The sequence below is a fragment of the Symphalangus syndactylus genome, chromosome 10 (assembly GCF_028878055.3).
Source record: "Symphalangus syndactylus isolate Jambi chromosome 10, NHGRI_mSymSyn1-v2.1_pri, whole genome shotgun sequence".
In the NCBI taxonomy this organism is placed as follows: domain Eukaryota; kingdom Metazoa; phylum Chordata; class Mammalia; order Primates; family Hylobatidae; genus Symphalangus; species Symphalangus syndactylus.
The window spans coordinates 49,440,134-49,455,701 of NC_072432.2; the positions used below are offsets into that span (position 1 = coordinate 49,440,134).

The window sequence follows — 15,568 nt, forward strand, 5'->3', positions numbered from 1 at the left end:
ACTCTCCACAATTCACAGCATTAATAGAATTCTCTTTTATAAGAAATCTAATTCCAAAACAGGAGCTTTACAACCTTGACTTCACAGGTTAATTTTTGTTGCGTAAAGTGGACAATACAAATTAGATTTTATTTGTTAAATGATGTTGCATCTTCCTACACACACACACACACACACACACACAGGCTGCTACTCTTAGGAGAAACCAAGTATTTGGAAAGAATTTCAGGTGCTTCTAAAAAGGACTTTATCTAGTAAGCTGTCGCTGACTCAGCACTTAGACTAGTACTTGGCCTACAGAACACATTCCATCAATATGTGAATGCACCTGTGAATAAACTTTGGAGGGGAGTAATGGTAAAAACCACAACCACAATGAAGGACATCTAGGAGATAATGTTATAGTTTCACTTTTTGTTAAGTTACGTAACAAACATTAACTTAATATTAATAGAAACAAAAAAAATCAACAATATAGGTCATGTTGATCTGTAGCAAGAATTCTCAAAGAGAAAACCATGGGTGTATTCTCAGAGATCTGGGAGTGCTCTATGTATTTCTTAATGATATCCTAAACAAAATTAGTAAAACACATTAAGTTACATTTGTTTGAATAACTGCATTGGCATCATGTTATTATTTAATTGTCCAGGTGTAGTGAGAAAAGAGAGAAGCAGTCTTGGCATGTGGATGCTCCATCTGCACCTAAGAAAAGGCCAATGCGGTCCTGGCTTGCTGCATAAACATGGTTTAACAGCAGTTGAAGGAGAAAACAGAGGTGAGTCATCCCAGCCAGATGGGCGGTAGAACTCAAGCACCAGGGCCTGACAGCAGGCAGGCCACATCCACAATGCAACTGGGATTTGGGTTCAATAAGGCATGTTTGATCATCACATAAAATCAATGAGGCTAATCTGCATTTTATTGCTGTTAGAGTTTTGTTTGTATTTAATTTATAAATTTGGTTTGGTTTTATAATTTTACTATATCAGTACTATATGAATAAGCAGCATGTGCCTCCTTTTGTCCTTATGGATATTTAAATAAAATCATTTAAAAGCAATTTTAATTAAAATCTACCCTGTTAACCCTTTATAACTAGGTTCCTCCAGGGATCTTGGCACATTTCTCTAGACAGAAAAACACTAATTGAAGAAACAATTCCAGTCCAGTGAGATCAGGTATGAAATCTTGCATATATAATCCAGACCAATCTTACTCACCCTCATGCCTACATATCCAATTACTTTGAAGTTAGAAATCTAGATGACTAAAAACAAAAAAACAAAACCACACCATAAAACAGTACTATACAAAGCTAAGTCATCTTCTAGTCTAGGTACCTACAAAAGATATAAGCATCCTGGGAAAGAAAGTAGGCTTAAAACTGTTGCCAATATTCAGAATTTCCTAATCTGTTTCTCAGAAGAGATTAGTTTATGCAAAGCATTATCTGCCTATTCTCAAGGGAAAAGAAAGATCTTGAATGTGTGTTGGTCTATAAAGCAAGATAAAGTTTTAGATATTTCAAATATAAAAGTGACTGTGGAAGAAGTGATAATAAAAACAGTTCTGGCATTACAGAGTCCGAGCCTACTTAGTATTTTTAAGTACATACTGACATTTTAGTTGGTGTAATGCAGTTATTTCAGACATCAATCAGCAGTTTTGTCTATATTCCTTGGCTCTTTCCAGTCCCACTCCTGTTCTGACTCTCTCCCCCCACCCTCTTCCTATAACCCCCACCTCGAGCCTCCCTGCACCCCTTAAATACCCACCTTCTGCAGCTCGTAGTCCCTCTCAGCATCCCTCACCTGACCCCTTCCCACATCCCAGAGGTGAAGGAACCCAGTTCTGGAATCGGGCTGATCTCTCTACTGCAGAAGGGGAGGAGTTAAATTGAGGGCAGGGTCACCATTCTCTCTGTTGAGTGGGATGGCTGGGAAGAAATCCAAAACTGCCTCAGTTAGGAGCCACAGCCAAAGCCAGAGAGACACTGCCCAGAGCTGGTGGTCTAGAGAAGTCTCAGGTGAGCCAGCAAGGCAGGCAGGAAGATATGGAAGCCTTACAAAACAGAAGTGCCAGCTCTAAGGAAGGCAAAGGATGGAGCGGTATTCAGTCAAAAGAAGCCGCGAATCTGTAACAAAGGTCTGCTTACACATCCACAGACTTTTCATAAGTCTGTTTTTGTATTTGACATATAATAATTTAATTGCGTTAACTTTTATTCTGTGAATACTGAATATTTTAGAAATTCTACTCACACTGGTATTTCCATATTAAACAAAAGAAATCTGCATGATTTTGTGCCACTATTGCTATTTATAACCTAGAAGGATGCATATGAACTGATAAGATATATGATTATCTCCTGAGAGGCTACTTGTCTTGGACTATGCATTCCTCAAAAATGAGTATCACATACTTAAAACTAGTAAAGTACTAGTGGACCATATTTCAAGTCTCCCTGCCTGAAACAGGGCTGCGCTGTGACCTAAGCTCATTTTTAAAGTATATGAAATAGAAGCAATGAATAAGTAAATGGGATAGAACAGAAAAATTGGGAATATCATTTTTTTTAAATACGAAGTCAACATTTGCTAAACGTGGCTGCAAGTGGGGCAGGAGGCACAATACGCACACTTGCAGTGCTGGAGAAGAAATACAGCCTCCTCTGCCTTAGGGCCTGCCTTGTCTCACACGTGCACAATACTCATAACTGGGGACAAAACACTGCCTGGCTGCGTCTCCTTTAACACATACAGCAAGATGTCCAGCTTTATCTAGCTTTTATTTTTGAAGGATTTACATTGTGGCACTGACTTTCCCCACTTGTGCTGCCCTCTAGAGGAGCCCACCACTCCCACACTCTGTGCTGTTTGGTTTCTAAGTGCAGATAATGGCAAGTTACTGATTGAAGTAAAGGAATCTAACATATAAGTCTTTAATCCATCTTGAGTTAATTTTTGTATAAGGTGTAAGGAAGGGATCCAGTTGCAGCTTTCTACATATGGCTAGCCAGTTTTCCCAGCACCATTTATTAAATAGGGAATCCTTTCCCCATTTCTTGTTTTTGTCAGGTTTGTCAAAGATCAGATAGTTGTAGCTATGCGGCATCATTTCTGAGGGCTCTGTTCTGTTCCATTGATCTATGTCTCTGTTGTGGTACCAGTACCATGCTGTTTTGGTTACTGTAGCCTTGTAGTATAGTTTAAAGTCAGGTAGCGTGATGCCTCCAGCTTTGTTCTTTTGGCTTAGGATTGACTTGGCGATGCGGGCTCTTTTTTGGTTCCATATGAACTTTAAAGTAGTTTTTTCCAATTCTGTGAAGAAAGTCATTGGTAGCTTGATGGGGATGGCATTGAATCTATAAATTACCTTGGGCAGTATGGCCATTTTCACGATATTGATTCTTCCAACCCATGAGCATGGAATGTTCTTCCATTTGTTTGTATCCTCTTTTATTTCACTGAGCAGTGGTTTGTAGTTCTCCTTGAAGAGGTCCTTCACATCCCTTGTAAGTTGGATTCCTAGGTATTTTATTCTCTTTGAAGCAATTGTGAATGGGAGTTCACTCATGATTTGGCTCTCTGTTTGTCTGTTATTGGTGTACAAGAATGCTTGTGATTTTTGTACATTAATTTTGTATCCTGAGACTTTGCTGAAGTTGCTAATCAGCTTAAGGAGATTTGGGGCTGAGACAATGGGGTTTTCTAGATATACAATCATGTCGTCTGCAAACAGGGACAATTTGACTTCCTCTTTTCCTAATTGAATACCCTTTATTTCCTTCTCCTGCCTGATTGCTCTGGCCAGAACTTCCAGCACTATGTTGAATAGGAGCGGTGAGAGAGGACATCCCTGTCTTGTGCCAGTTTTCAGAGGGAATGCTTCCAGTTTTTGCCCATTCAGTATGATATTGGCTGTGGGTTTGTTGTAGATAGCTCTTATTATTTTGAGATACGTCCCATCAATACCTAATTTATTGAGAGTTTTTAGCATGAAGCGTTGTTGAATTTTGTCAAAGGCCTTTTCCGCATCTATTGAGATAATCATGTGGTTTTTGTCTTTGGTTCTGTTTATATGCTGGATTACATTTATTGATTTGCATATGTTGAACCAGCCTTGCATCCCAGGGATGAAGCCCACTTGATCATGATGTATAAGCTTTTTGATGTGCTGCTGGATTCGGTTTGCCAGTATTTTATTGAGGATTTTTGCATCAATGTTCATCAAGGATATTGGTCTAAAATTCTTTTTGGTTATGTCTCTGCCAGGTTTTGGTATCAGGACGATGCTGGCTTCGTAAAATGTGTTAGGGAGGATTCCCTCTTTTTCTATCGATTGGAATAGTTTCAGAAGGAATGGTACCAGTTCCTCCTTGTACCTCTGGTAGAATTCAGCTGTGAATCCATCAGGTCCTGGACTCTTTTTGGTTGGTAAGCTATTGATTATTGCCACAATTTCAGAACCTGTTATTGGTCTATTCAGAGATTCAACTTCTTCCTGGTTTAGTCTTGGGAGGGTGTATTTGTCGAGGAATTTATCCATTTCTTCTAGATTTTCTAGTTTATTTGCATAGAGGTGTTTGTAGTATTCTCTGATGGTAGATTGTATTTCTGTGGGATCGGTGGTGATATCCCCTTTTTCGTTTTTTATTGCATCTATTTGATTCTTCTCTCTTTTCTTCTTTATTAGTCTTGCTAGCGGTCCATCAATTTTGTTGATCTTTTCAAAAAACCAGCTCCTGGATTCATTAATTTTTTGAAGGGTTTTTTGTGTCTCTATTTCCTTCAGTTCTGCTCTGATTTTAGTTATTTCTAGCCTTCTGCTAGCTTTTGAATGTGTTTGCTCTTGCTTTTCTAGTTCTTTTAATATGTTAGACCTAAAACCATTAAAATCCTACAAGAAAACCTAGGCAATACCATTCAGGACATAGGCGTGGGCAAAGACTTCATGTCTAAAACACCAAAAGCAATGGCAACAAAAGCCAAAATCGACAAATGGGATCTCATTAAACTAAAGAGCTTCTGCACAGCAAAAGAAACTATCATCAGAGTGAAGAGGCAACCTACACAATGGGAGAAAATTTTTGCAACCTACTCATCTGACAAAGGGCTAATATCCAGAATCTACAATGAACTCAAACAAATTTACAAGAAAAAAACAAACAACCCCATCAAAAAGTGGGCAGAGGACATGAACAGACACTTCTCAAAAGAAGACATTTATGCAGCCAAAAAACACATGAAGAAATGCTCCTCATCACTGGCCATCAGAGAAATGCAAATCAAAACCACAGTGAGATACCATCTCACACCAGTTAGAATGGCCATCATTAAAAAATCAGGAAACAACAGGTGCTGGAGAGGATGTGGAGAAATAGGAACACTTTTACACTGTTGGTGGGACTGTAAACTAGTTCAACCATTGTGGAAGTCAGTGTGGCGATTCCTCAGGGATCTAGAACTAGAAATACCGTTTGACCCAGCCATCCCATTACTGGGTATATACCCAAAGGACTATAAATCATGCTGCTATAAAGACACATGCACACGTATGTTTATTGCGGCACTATTCACAATAGCAAAGACTTGGAACCAACCCAAATGTCCAACAACGATAGACTGGATTAAGAAAATGTGGCACATATACACCATGGAATACTATGCAGCCATAAAAAATGATGAGTTCGTGTCCTTTGTAGGGACATGGATGAAACTGGAAAACATCATTCTCAGTAAACTATCGCAAGGACAAAAAATCAAACACCGCATGTTCTCACTCATAGGTGGGAATTGAACAATGAGAACTCATGGACACAGGAAGGGGAACATCACGCTCCGGGGACTGTTGTGGGGTGGGGGGAGGGGGGAGGGACAGCATTAGGAGATACACCTAATGCTAAATGACGAGTTAATGGGTGCAGGAAATCAACATGGCACATGGATACATATGTAACAAACCTGCACATTGTGCACATGTACCCTAAAACCCTAAAGTATAATAAAAAAAAAAAAAAAAAAAAATCACGGGAAATAGGGACATATACAAATAAAAATAGGAAAATGTACAACAATAAAAAAAAAAAAAAAAGAAGTAAAGGAATCACTACCACCTCTTCTTTAAAAGGAGTAAAAATCAGCCACTTTAGAATGTTCCTTCTGCACACATGTGTTAGATCCCTTTGGAATTTTTCACTGCTGCTTCTGGGATAAACACTCTGCAAAGGCAGACACCATATCCATACATGTTTCCACTCTGTGACTAGCAGGCAGACGGCACACATTAGGTGCTCAAGAACTGCTTAGTGAAAAATAGTTATTGAGGGCTTATTATATGCTAAGTACTCTGCTAAGCAAGGTCTTTCCATGCTTTCTCCCATTTAATTTCCACAATCTGTTATAATTCTTATTCACAAAAGAGGATGCTGGGCCTATAGAAATTAGGTAACTTGTCTAAGGCCACGGCCATTAGACCAGAGTGGGGAACTGAACCCAGGTCTTTTTGACTGGAGCATGTGCTCAACAATATACTACACAGCCTCAGCTAGTAACAAGCTAAAAATGCCAATACACATCAAAAAAATCCATTTATTATTTAAAAGTAGTTAAAATAAACAAAAATAACATATGAAATAGCTTTAGTATTTTAAATTAAACTCCAAAATATCAAGAAATTTAAAATTCAATTTCTAATAGCATTGTACCTCATACAACAAAAAAAATTCCACAAAAATCACAAAAGGTCACATACTAATTTCATGTAATTTTTCCATATTTCTTTAACAACTATTATAGTTATTGAAGAGATGAGCATCTGTTATTCAAGATCTGATATTTGTTTATCAAATGTTGAGAAAGGAAGTTTAAAATATTGTAAAAGTTACTTAAATATCTCTACTCCGAGACTACTGTTATAATAATCTAGATTTTAACATGAGCAACTTCTTTTTCAGAGTAAAAAAGAATTACAATTTGTTAGACTTATTTTATTCAGCATCAAGTCACAGAAAGGGTAGATTAGAAATCAGAAGAATTGACTTTTATTGCTAATGAAATTAGTGGAGAAATTGTTTAACTTCCATTTCCTCATCTAGAAACAAAGCAGTTGGCCTAAATAATTCATCAGGCTTATTTTTCCGCTCATAATGTTATTATTCAGTGAATAATTATTCATAAATTGATAAAAGAGAAGGGCTTATTTTTTAATAATTCCTAAATTTGAAAGTGAAAACAGAGTTCATTACTAGCCTCCATGTCAAATTTCCCAAGTCAACCCATTTAGAACACTCTAACTCGTTTATATTAAAAAGTACTGTCCTGGCCAGGCACAGTGGCTTACCCCTGTAATCCCAGCACTTTGGGAGGCCGAGGCTGGTGAATCACTTGAGCTCATGAGTTCAAGGCCAGTTTGGGAAACATTACAAAACCCCATCTCTACAAAAAATACAAAAATTAGCCAGGCATGATGGCACGCACCTGTAGTCCCAGCTACTCGGGAGGCTGAGGTGGGAGAATGGCTTGAGCCTGGGAAGCAGAGGTTGCAGTGAGCCAAGATGGTGACACTGCACTCCAGCCTGGGTGATAGAGCCAGACCTTGTCTCAAAAAAAAGTTTTGTTTTCTCAGGGTAATCATAAAATCTTATTTAAAAATAAAACATTGTATGCATTTTTGAAGTCTCTAGAGAAAAAAATACAACATTGTGTCTAGCATTCACCATCTATTATTTGACAAAGAAAACAATCCTGCTTGTTCAGTTAGATCAGCCTATTTAAATGCCTTGCTTTTGGAGACAACTGCTGACTTCCAAAAACCCCACAGGAAAAATATTGCCCTAATATTGGTGATGAACCTGCTACACTGGCAACGACTCACCTCAAATCTGCTGCACATGGCTTCACAAAATACAATAACCAAATTATCATTCTGTTTTCTGACCTAACTCAAATTTGCACATACTCCACAGACGGGAGATCCTTAAGAGCCTTGCATATATCCCAAGCCGGTGTGCTATCAAAAGGAGCAGTTCCTGCCATGCCAGAGGTGGTAGGCAGGAATCCGCAGGCCCCTGAATGTCATATCTAAAATACGGTGAGACAGCACTTGGTCAGGGATGTGTGACACTTTCACACACATAATTCTCAATCAGAAGGGGCCTACGGGGTCCAGGTAGCTGACATATGATGACTGGAGCAGGCTGTCAGAAGATGATAATTAGCAAATGATCCTTCCTCAATGTCAGGGATAAATTAAGCTGCAGTGGGAATTGTGGCATATACATAAGCCTCATCTAAAGAGTCACTCTTGAACTCCAGCCACTTGGTGTCATATGGGAAGACAGGTCGTGTTGTCAGGTCTTCCAAGTTTCGAGGAAACCTAAAAATTCGTATTTGTATGTGTCTTGTTTTTTTTTTTGAAATTATGGTTTAAAAAAACCTAACATAACATGTACCATCTTAAGCATTTTTAAGTGTACAGTTCAGCAGTGTTAAGTATATTCACACTGGTGTACAATCGGATCTCCAAACTTTCTTATCTTGCAAAACTGAAACTATACTCATTAAATAGCAACTCTCCATTTTCCCCTGCCTCCAGCCCCTAGCAATCACCATTCTACTTTCTGTTTCTGTGAATTTGACTACTTTAGATACTCTGATTTTTTTAAAGGGGGCAACAGATAAAATGTGTAACATTCTGGGTGACTACTCATTTATGACTCCTTATAACATTGATGATTACTTGAGGCACTTCCAAGTTTCTAGAATGCAAAAGGCCAGCTGGATGAAGAATAGGTGAGACATTGACATCAAAGTCAAAGACATATTATACAGCTCACATGTGCTTTTGTTATAAAAAGACTAAAGCTTTAAAATATGCTTTATGAATTCTTACCATCCCTGCTTGATGCAAGAACCACATGAGGTAGTCTTCCTGAATGTCCACAAGATTGGAAATCTCAGGAATGTAAAATGTATCATATTCCACATGCTTCACTTTAAGATTTACCTAATGCAGAACAAAATACAGACAACTGAAACATGGCTTCTTAGAGAGCATCTCACTAGGACATTTTACCCTACCATCTAATCACCCCCTCCCCACTAGCACCTCCTATGCTCACCTTATATAACTTCTCCAAGAGTTTGAGAGCTGCTGTAATATAATTGTTAAACAGTACGGGAATTAAGAATGTCTTTCTTCCCCTCAGTAGATAAAGGACTGCACCTTTATAGAGGTTTACCAGCTTCATGAAATATTTCGGGCATACCTGAGACCACCAGTTATCTTTAGAAAGAAAGAAAAGACATATTTCAACATGTAATCTTGGGCAAGTATTTATATCTTCTGCCTGCCAGTTAAAAATTGCTTTGTCTAGAAGATAAACATTAGTCTAAAATACATTTTCCCAAAACTGACTTTAAAAAAGAATCCATTAAAACCTTTTTGGGGAGAACAACAGCTGTACAAGAATCCCTGGAGCTTTTTTTGTAAAGCCTGGTCTGATTTTTTGCGAAGACTCAATCTGAAGGTTAACTTAAAAGTCCAATTCCAGACTATATGTGGACAAGATACACATATTTTGGGCAGGAGTGATGCCCAATGTATTAATCCAAAAGGCATTCTTATGTCCTAGCGCTTTTAGCTAGACTGCTCCACTAAATCCTGAAGCAGAAATGCAAAGGATGACACACCACACACCCTAGAAGCAGCACCAATATGGCAACCATTCCCTTCCCTTTAAGAGGTATCATTAGTTGAAAAACTACCATTTTTATTTCTCACCAAAAAATGCTTTCTCATAACCAGACAAGAAGATTATACCACTGGCTTATACTTCATTGGAAATAAACTCAGCCATACTGAAATACTTAAAGAATGAAATAGTATGTCTGAGATTTCCTTTAAAATACTCCAACAAAAAATAAAAAGGTGGTGAGGGCGAGGGACAGATGAAATAAAATGGGCAAAATACTGACAACTGCTGAAGTTGTGTGGTGACTACCTGTAGCATACTCTGTACTTTGGGATATTCTTTTAAATATCAATAGTTAGAAGTCAACAATAAATTAAGTGTAAAATTGAACAATTATGTTATCTTTGTATTGTCCAGCCTGGAAAAATAAAAATGAAAAAAACTCTAAAACTTGAAAGTCGGGTAAGATTTCTTCTGAGATTGTCACCTCTCTGTTTCACATCAACTAGAACACCTGAGAAAATGTGCCCCAAAATGCTTTTGATCTTAAAAAAAATTAAGTACTAACATTTTACTAGTGCTTTCATTATTATTTCTGTTTTTATCTCTTCCACAAAGGTGGAGGCAATATAGAAAAGCCAGTATTCCACCTTCAGGAACACAATCTCTTTATTCATGGCGAGACCACACTCAAGTAACGTCCCAGTTCATCTGGAACACAGAAGTTACTGAGCTGCAATGACACCTAACAAAATTTACCAGGGGGGGAAAAAGTAAAAAGCCAGGTGATAGACTTCCTGCACTTGATTAATAAAAACATTTCAGGTGCTACTCCCATGAAAGACACTCTCCAAATCACTGAGGAACGGAAGGTTTTTATCTCAGCAAAGTGTCCGGAGCCTGCAAAAATCAGTGTGGACTCAACTGTCCTAAAAAAGAAAAACAAAACAAACATTTGGTAAGTCCACACTAGGTCATTTTCTTCCTCTCCTTTTTTGGAGACCTCTGTATCACCAAAACTGTTCACTTCACTCCCATCCCCTAAATTAGACATAGGAGAAAGACCAATGTACAGTAATACTGAGGTCCTATTTACTATAAGCAAATGTGGTAGAAAAAATAGTTTCAAGTTAAATAAATAAGGTTTGTGAATACTATAAAATCAAGATTATTCTGGCATGAGTCATTTCAAATAATGTAAATAATGGCTTTATTTTCAACTTGAAAATAGGGTTAGCTAAAAATTAACAGCAAAGAAAAAAAGGTTTTAAGTGTTAAGGATATTAAATGGCAACAAATAGATTCTTGGATCTCAATCCACTGAGAGCCAGGAGTCATACCAACAAAACAAATGACCACAAAACCACTGATATCGAGGTTAGCAAATTCACCTAGTACTTTGCTGGGGTTTGTATCCAGCCGAAGAATGGCCATAGCCAAGGGAATAGTCAATGTTATATAATACTTGGAATCCTGGAGTAGGGGAAACTCAGGTAGTATTAAATAGATTCTCATGGCTTCAACATCTGGTGGTGAGCTTGACAACTGGGGAATCAGACAACTTTCAAAACTGTTCAAAATCTGTATGAGGGAAAACAGTAATGAGAAATTCAAACATACTTGAGATCTAGTTAACTTTCTCTAAGTTCATAAGCTATTTGATAGACTCAACTCTCATTCACTCACTATGCACTGAGAACCTACTATGAGCCCGACACTGGTCTAGGCCCTCAGTACACATCCATGAAAAGAAAAGCCAAGGATCCCTGCCAGTGCAAACTGTATATTCTAGAGGGGCATTGCCTTGGAAAGGTTTAAGCCAAAAGAAAGCAAAAGGTAGGTCTAATTCCCAAAGTAAATACTTTACAAAATTAAGATTTGGAGACTTTCATTTTTTCATCTTACTCTTTTTCTCTTGAAATTGAATTCATCAATACAAAAATGCATTTTTAAGAATGCACTTTACAAATATAAGAAACATACCTGTTCTAGAATCATGGAGTGCTGAGAGTTCATTAACTTCTCAAATAACACTCTAGTTGAGTTCAGGTCAATCCCGGGGATTTTGGGACTCGTTTTAAAATGTTCATCAATTCTAAACAAACAAAATCAAAAAAGTATGTAATAAAAGAAAAAAGCAAACACTCTGATAGGAATTATAAACAAGTAAACAAAATACTGTGTTCTTACCAATCAGATTTAAATTTGATCTGGCAGATAAGATCCACAAAAATACTACGCTTTGCATAAATCTCAAAATAATAAACCCAAAGTACAGAATATTATTCTTTCACAAAGAATAAACCACACTGGAATTCCTTTTACAAGAATTTTCAAATTTTTAAATCTGTTTTCCTTCAAGTCAAAGTACAAGGACTGTCATAACAAGTTAAGGCTATCTTGAAGTTTATAAACAAATAATTATTTCCCTGATTTCGTCTTGTGTTTTTTGGTTTTTTTCTGTATTTGTGGCTCATTGAACTAGATGTAGATGTAGATGCTGTAGCTTGGTGCAAATAACATCCCCTGTGCAAACTGGTCCACTCATCAACAAATGACAGTAGAACTTCCTTGTTGAAAGCCTTTCTTACCAAAGTATTTAAAATAAAAATGATCTATAGTAAATGCAAAGTTAATGTCTCTCATCGTTAACACAAAGGATACAATTACATTCACCCAAGGACTAATTTCATTGCTACTATTTTTAACTTTCTAGCAACTAAATCATTTTTTTAACCTTAAATAAAATCTTAGCATTTTTGAGACTTAGAGAATATCTCATATATCCCACTCTTGAACCTACCCCATCTGTTAATATACAAGAGCTATCTATTTGCAAAGCAGGCTTCTGTTTTTGAGTAATGGACACATTCAGATGATTTTAATACACTCTGACAGCAATGTTATAATTTTTGAAAACATAAAAGACTTTCTAACATTTTAAAAAATCATAATTATATGTATTGGAACCCCTATGCTCAAATGAAGATAAATTGCTTGTACTTTGTTTTTTAGGTCTTTCATTGTTGTTGTTATTGTTTTTAAAATAAATCTGCCCAAAATATAGAAATGAATTCTGGTTTCCCATATGTAATTTTCCATATGCTTACAGGTACTTTTTGCTATGCTGTTGAGAAAACAAAAACAAAATGTTTTATCTATACATATTTATTGCTTTGTAAATCTGGTCTTCATTTTTATTGGTTTCCTGTGATGCATCCTATGTACGCTACAGGAGTAGACTTTCTGAAATATACAGATGTCAGTTTGAAAAAAAATAAAAGGCTTTCCCCACAACTCTATACGAAATCTGTGATACTAAGGATGAACAACCTAACAAGTCTGGCCAAGAGTCCTTCCCAAATGTCATGAAAGCTATCCATCTAGAACAGGGTTTCTCAACCTTCGCACTATTGACTTTTGGGGCCAGAGGATTCTTTGCTGGGCAGGTGGGAATGAAGGATGTTAAGCAGCATCCCTGGGTTGTACCCACTGGATGCCAATAGCAAGTCCCTCCCCATTGTACCAACCAAAAATGTCACCAGAAATTGCCAAATGTCCTTTGGGGAGCAAAATCACCCTGGTTGAGAACCCCTGTTCTGGAAGGCCAACATCAGTATAATCCAGAATATCTTTCCCTAGAGGAAAAAACTAATTACTAAATATGAAATGAATTGGGTGAGCTCATCCCAGCTGCCTTAATTATAAAAGTAAATGACTTTATAATCTCTAAATGTAACCAAAGAGAATTTCTGAAGTGACCTCCTAGAACCCAGCTAGGGACTCATTTGTGGGGAGAGGGTGGTGATGGCTGAATTTAGGAGTCAACATGACTAGATTAAGGAATACCCAGATAGCTGGTAAAGTATTATTTCTGGGTATGTCTGGGTCAGTTTTCTGTAACAGACTGGCATTTGAATTAGTGACTAAGTAAAGAAAATCCATCCTGATCCAGTGTGGGTAGGCACCACCCAGTCAGCTGAAAGCCCAGAACAAAAAGGCAGAGCAAAGACAAATTCTGTCTCTCTCTCTTCTGGAACTAGGACATCCTTCTTCTCCTGCCCTTGTACATCAGAACTCCAGGTTCTGTGGTCTTTGCACTCCAATACTTAACACCAGCAGCCTCCACCCATTTCTCAGGCCTTCAGCCTCAGACTGAGAGCTACACCATCAGCTTCCCTGGTTCCCAGGCCTTTGGACTTATACTAAGCTATGATGTTGGCTCGCCTGGTTCTCCAGATTACAGATGCCTACGGCAGGATCTCTCAACCTCCATAATCAGGTGAACCAATTCCCGCAGTAAATCTCCTCTCTTCCTCTCCCTCTTTCTAGATACATCCATCTATCTATTTATCTCTCTCCTATTTGTTCCGTTTCTCTGAAGAACCTTGACTAACACAGGGATCGAGGGGTAGGGGTGGGATTCACACACAGAAATGAAGTCTAATTCATCTTGAGATCTCATTAGCCTGGTCACTGGCAGAAAGGACTGAGAAATAATTAGGACTTGGGATTACCAAACATCCAAACCCATGACAAGACCCTTTTGCTGCATCAGGTTCCTGAGGGAGATATTTGCAGAAAGGATAAGGCTAAGCAAATAAACATTCTGTTTACTACTGGGGAGTTCAACCTCAAATATAATTCTCTGGTGAGCTGGGCTGGACCTAAATCCAAGGAGCCCCTGAAGCCTCCTTAGAATTACTCCCTGAAATTCACTCCTTTTGAGAGAAAAAAATAAAAAATAATAAAAATTTAAAAACTGTGGCAAAGCAAACCAAAGAAATCAAGAAAATTATGTGAGGAATTAAGAATTTAAAATTATCACACATCTCAGAATACTCTGAAAATCTTACTGATGATTCTACCAATTATTTCTGAGATACAGTCTCTCTCGGCAATCTGCTTTTCTGCCATCCAGGTATGAATCAGCATTGCTCTTCCTGAAGTCCTCTCATTACCATTATTAGGCATTCCAATTTTTGTGCAAAGCATCAGCTTACCCATTAAATTAAGGCCAACCACCATCAAAGAGAAGAAAAGTCTCTCACAGCCTTTGCTGAGTAAGTATTTGCATCACATGTGGAGTTTTAAGAAACTTTTTTTAAAAAGATGGGGCCTCACTATGTTGTCCAGGCTGGAATTCAGTGGCTATTCACAGGCATGATCATAGCATCCTAAAGCCCCAAACTCCTAAACTCAAGCAATCCTCCTGTGTCAGCCTTCAAAATAGCTGAGACTACAGGTACACATGAGGGTTTTTTAAGGCTCTAAGTCACTTACTTTTTTTCAAGAAAACTTCCATTCCAACAGGCTGCAGAAGATAATATCTGAACAACACCACTGCTCAAAGAAAAGAAGGGAAGGGGAAGCCTTTAATAATTACAAATAAATGGTTATTTAAGCATCAACAATAAAGTAATCATCTACTCAAGGATTTCATTAATAGCAGCTCTTTGTCAGCTGAAGCTTTGGAAAATGTACATTTGCTTTAGAAAAACAGGATGTCACATCTCAAAATGAAGAAGAACTTAAGTTTTCCATGTTAGGAAAAAAAAAGAGTATCAAAGCTCCTGAAAGAAAACCTCTTGTCCCAATAATGTTCTTGAACATTTTTCTACCACCAACCATCTAAGAAGTGCCCTAAACTCCAAAGAGAAACACAGAATAAAACCAAAAAAGAGAAGCCAAGCTGTTACTTCCCGAACACAGAAATTATCTTTGCAAATTAATAACTGAAAAATTACTTCTATTTTGCTGCATATCTGAGACGGAAATTAAAAAACAGTGAAACAAGTGCTTATTCCCATTACCTTCTATTACACAGGCTCTGGGGAAACAGCTAATTCTGAGGACCCAAAATGAAACTGG

General features: G+C 37.6%; 1 protein-coding gene across 9 annotated transcripts in view; it reads right to left on the reverse strand.

Annotated features, from left to right (window-relative positions):
- The window catches only part of HERC3 (HECT and RLD domain containing E3 ubiquitin protein ligase 3), a 126,613-nt gene that overhangs the window by 32,400 nt on the left and 78,645 nt on the right, over positions 1-15,568 (reverse strand). For all 9 annotated transcript variants that reach the window (XM_063610237.1, XM_063610239.1, XM_055297014.2 and 6 more), the window contains 5 exons: positions 14,981-15,040; positions 11,681-11,792; positions 11,089-11,278; positions 9,125-9,288; positions 8,896-9,009 (listed from right to left, as the gene is read on the reverse strand). In XM_063610237.1, coding sequence (XP_063466307.1) covers positions 8,896-9,009; positions 9,125-9,288; positions 11,089-11,278; positions 11,681-11,792; positions 14,981-15,040 — 640 coding nt within the window. The remainder of the gene's footprint in view (positions 1-8,895; positions 9,010-9,124; positions 9,289-11,088; positions 11,279-11,680; positions 11,793-14,980; positions 15,041-15,568) is intronic.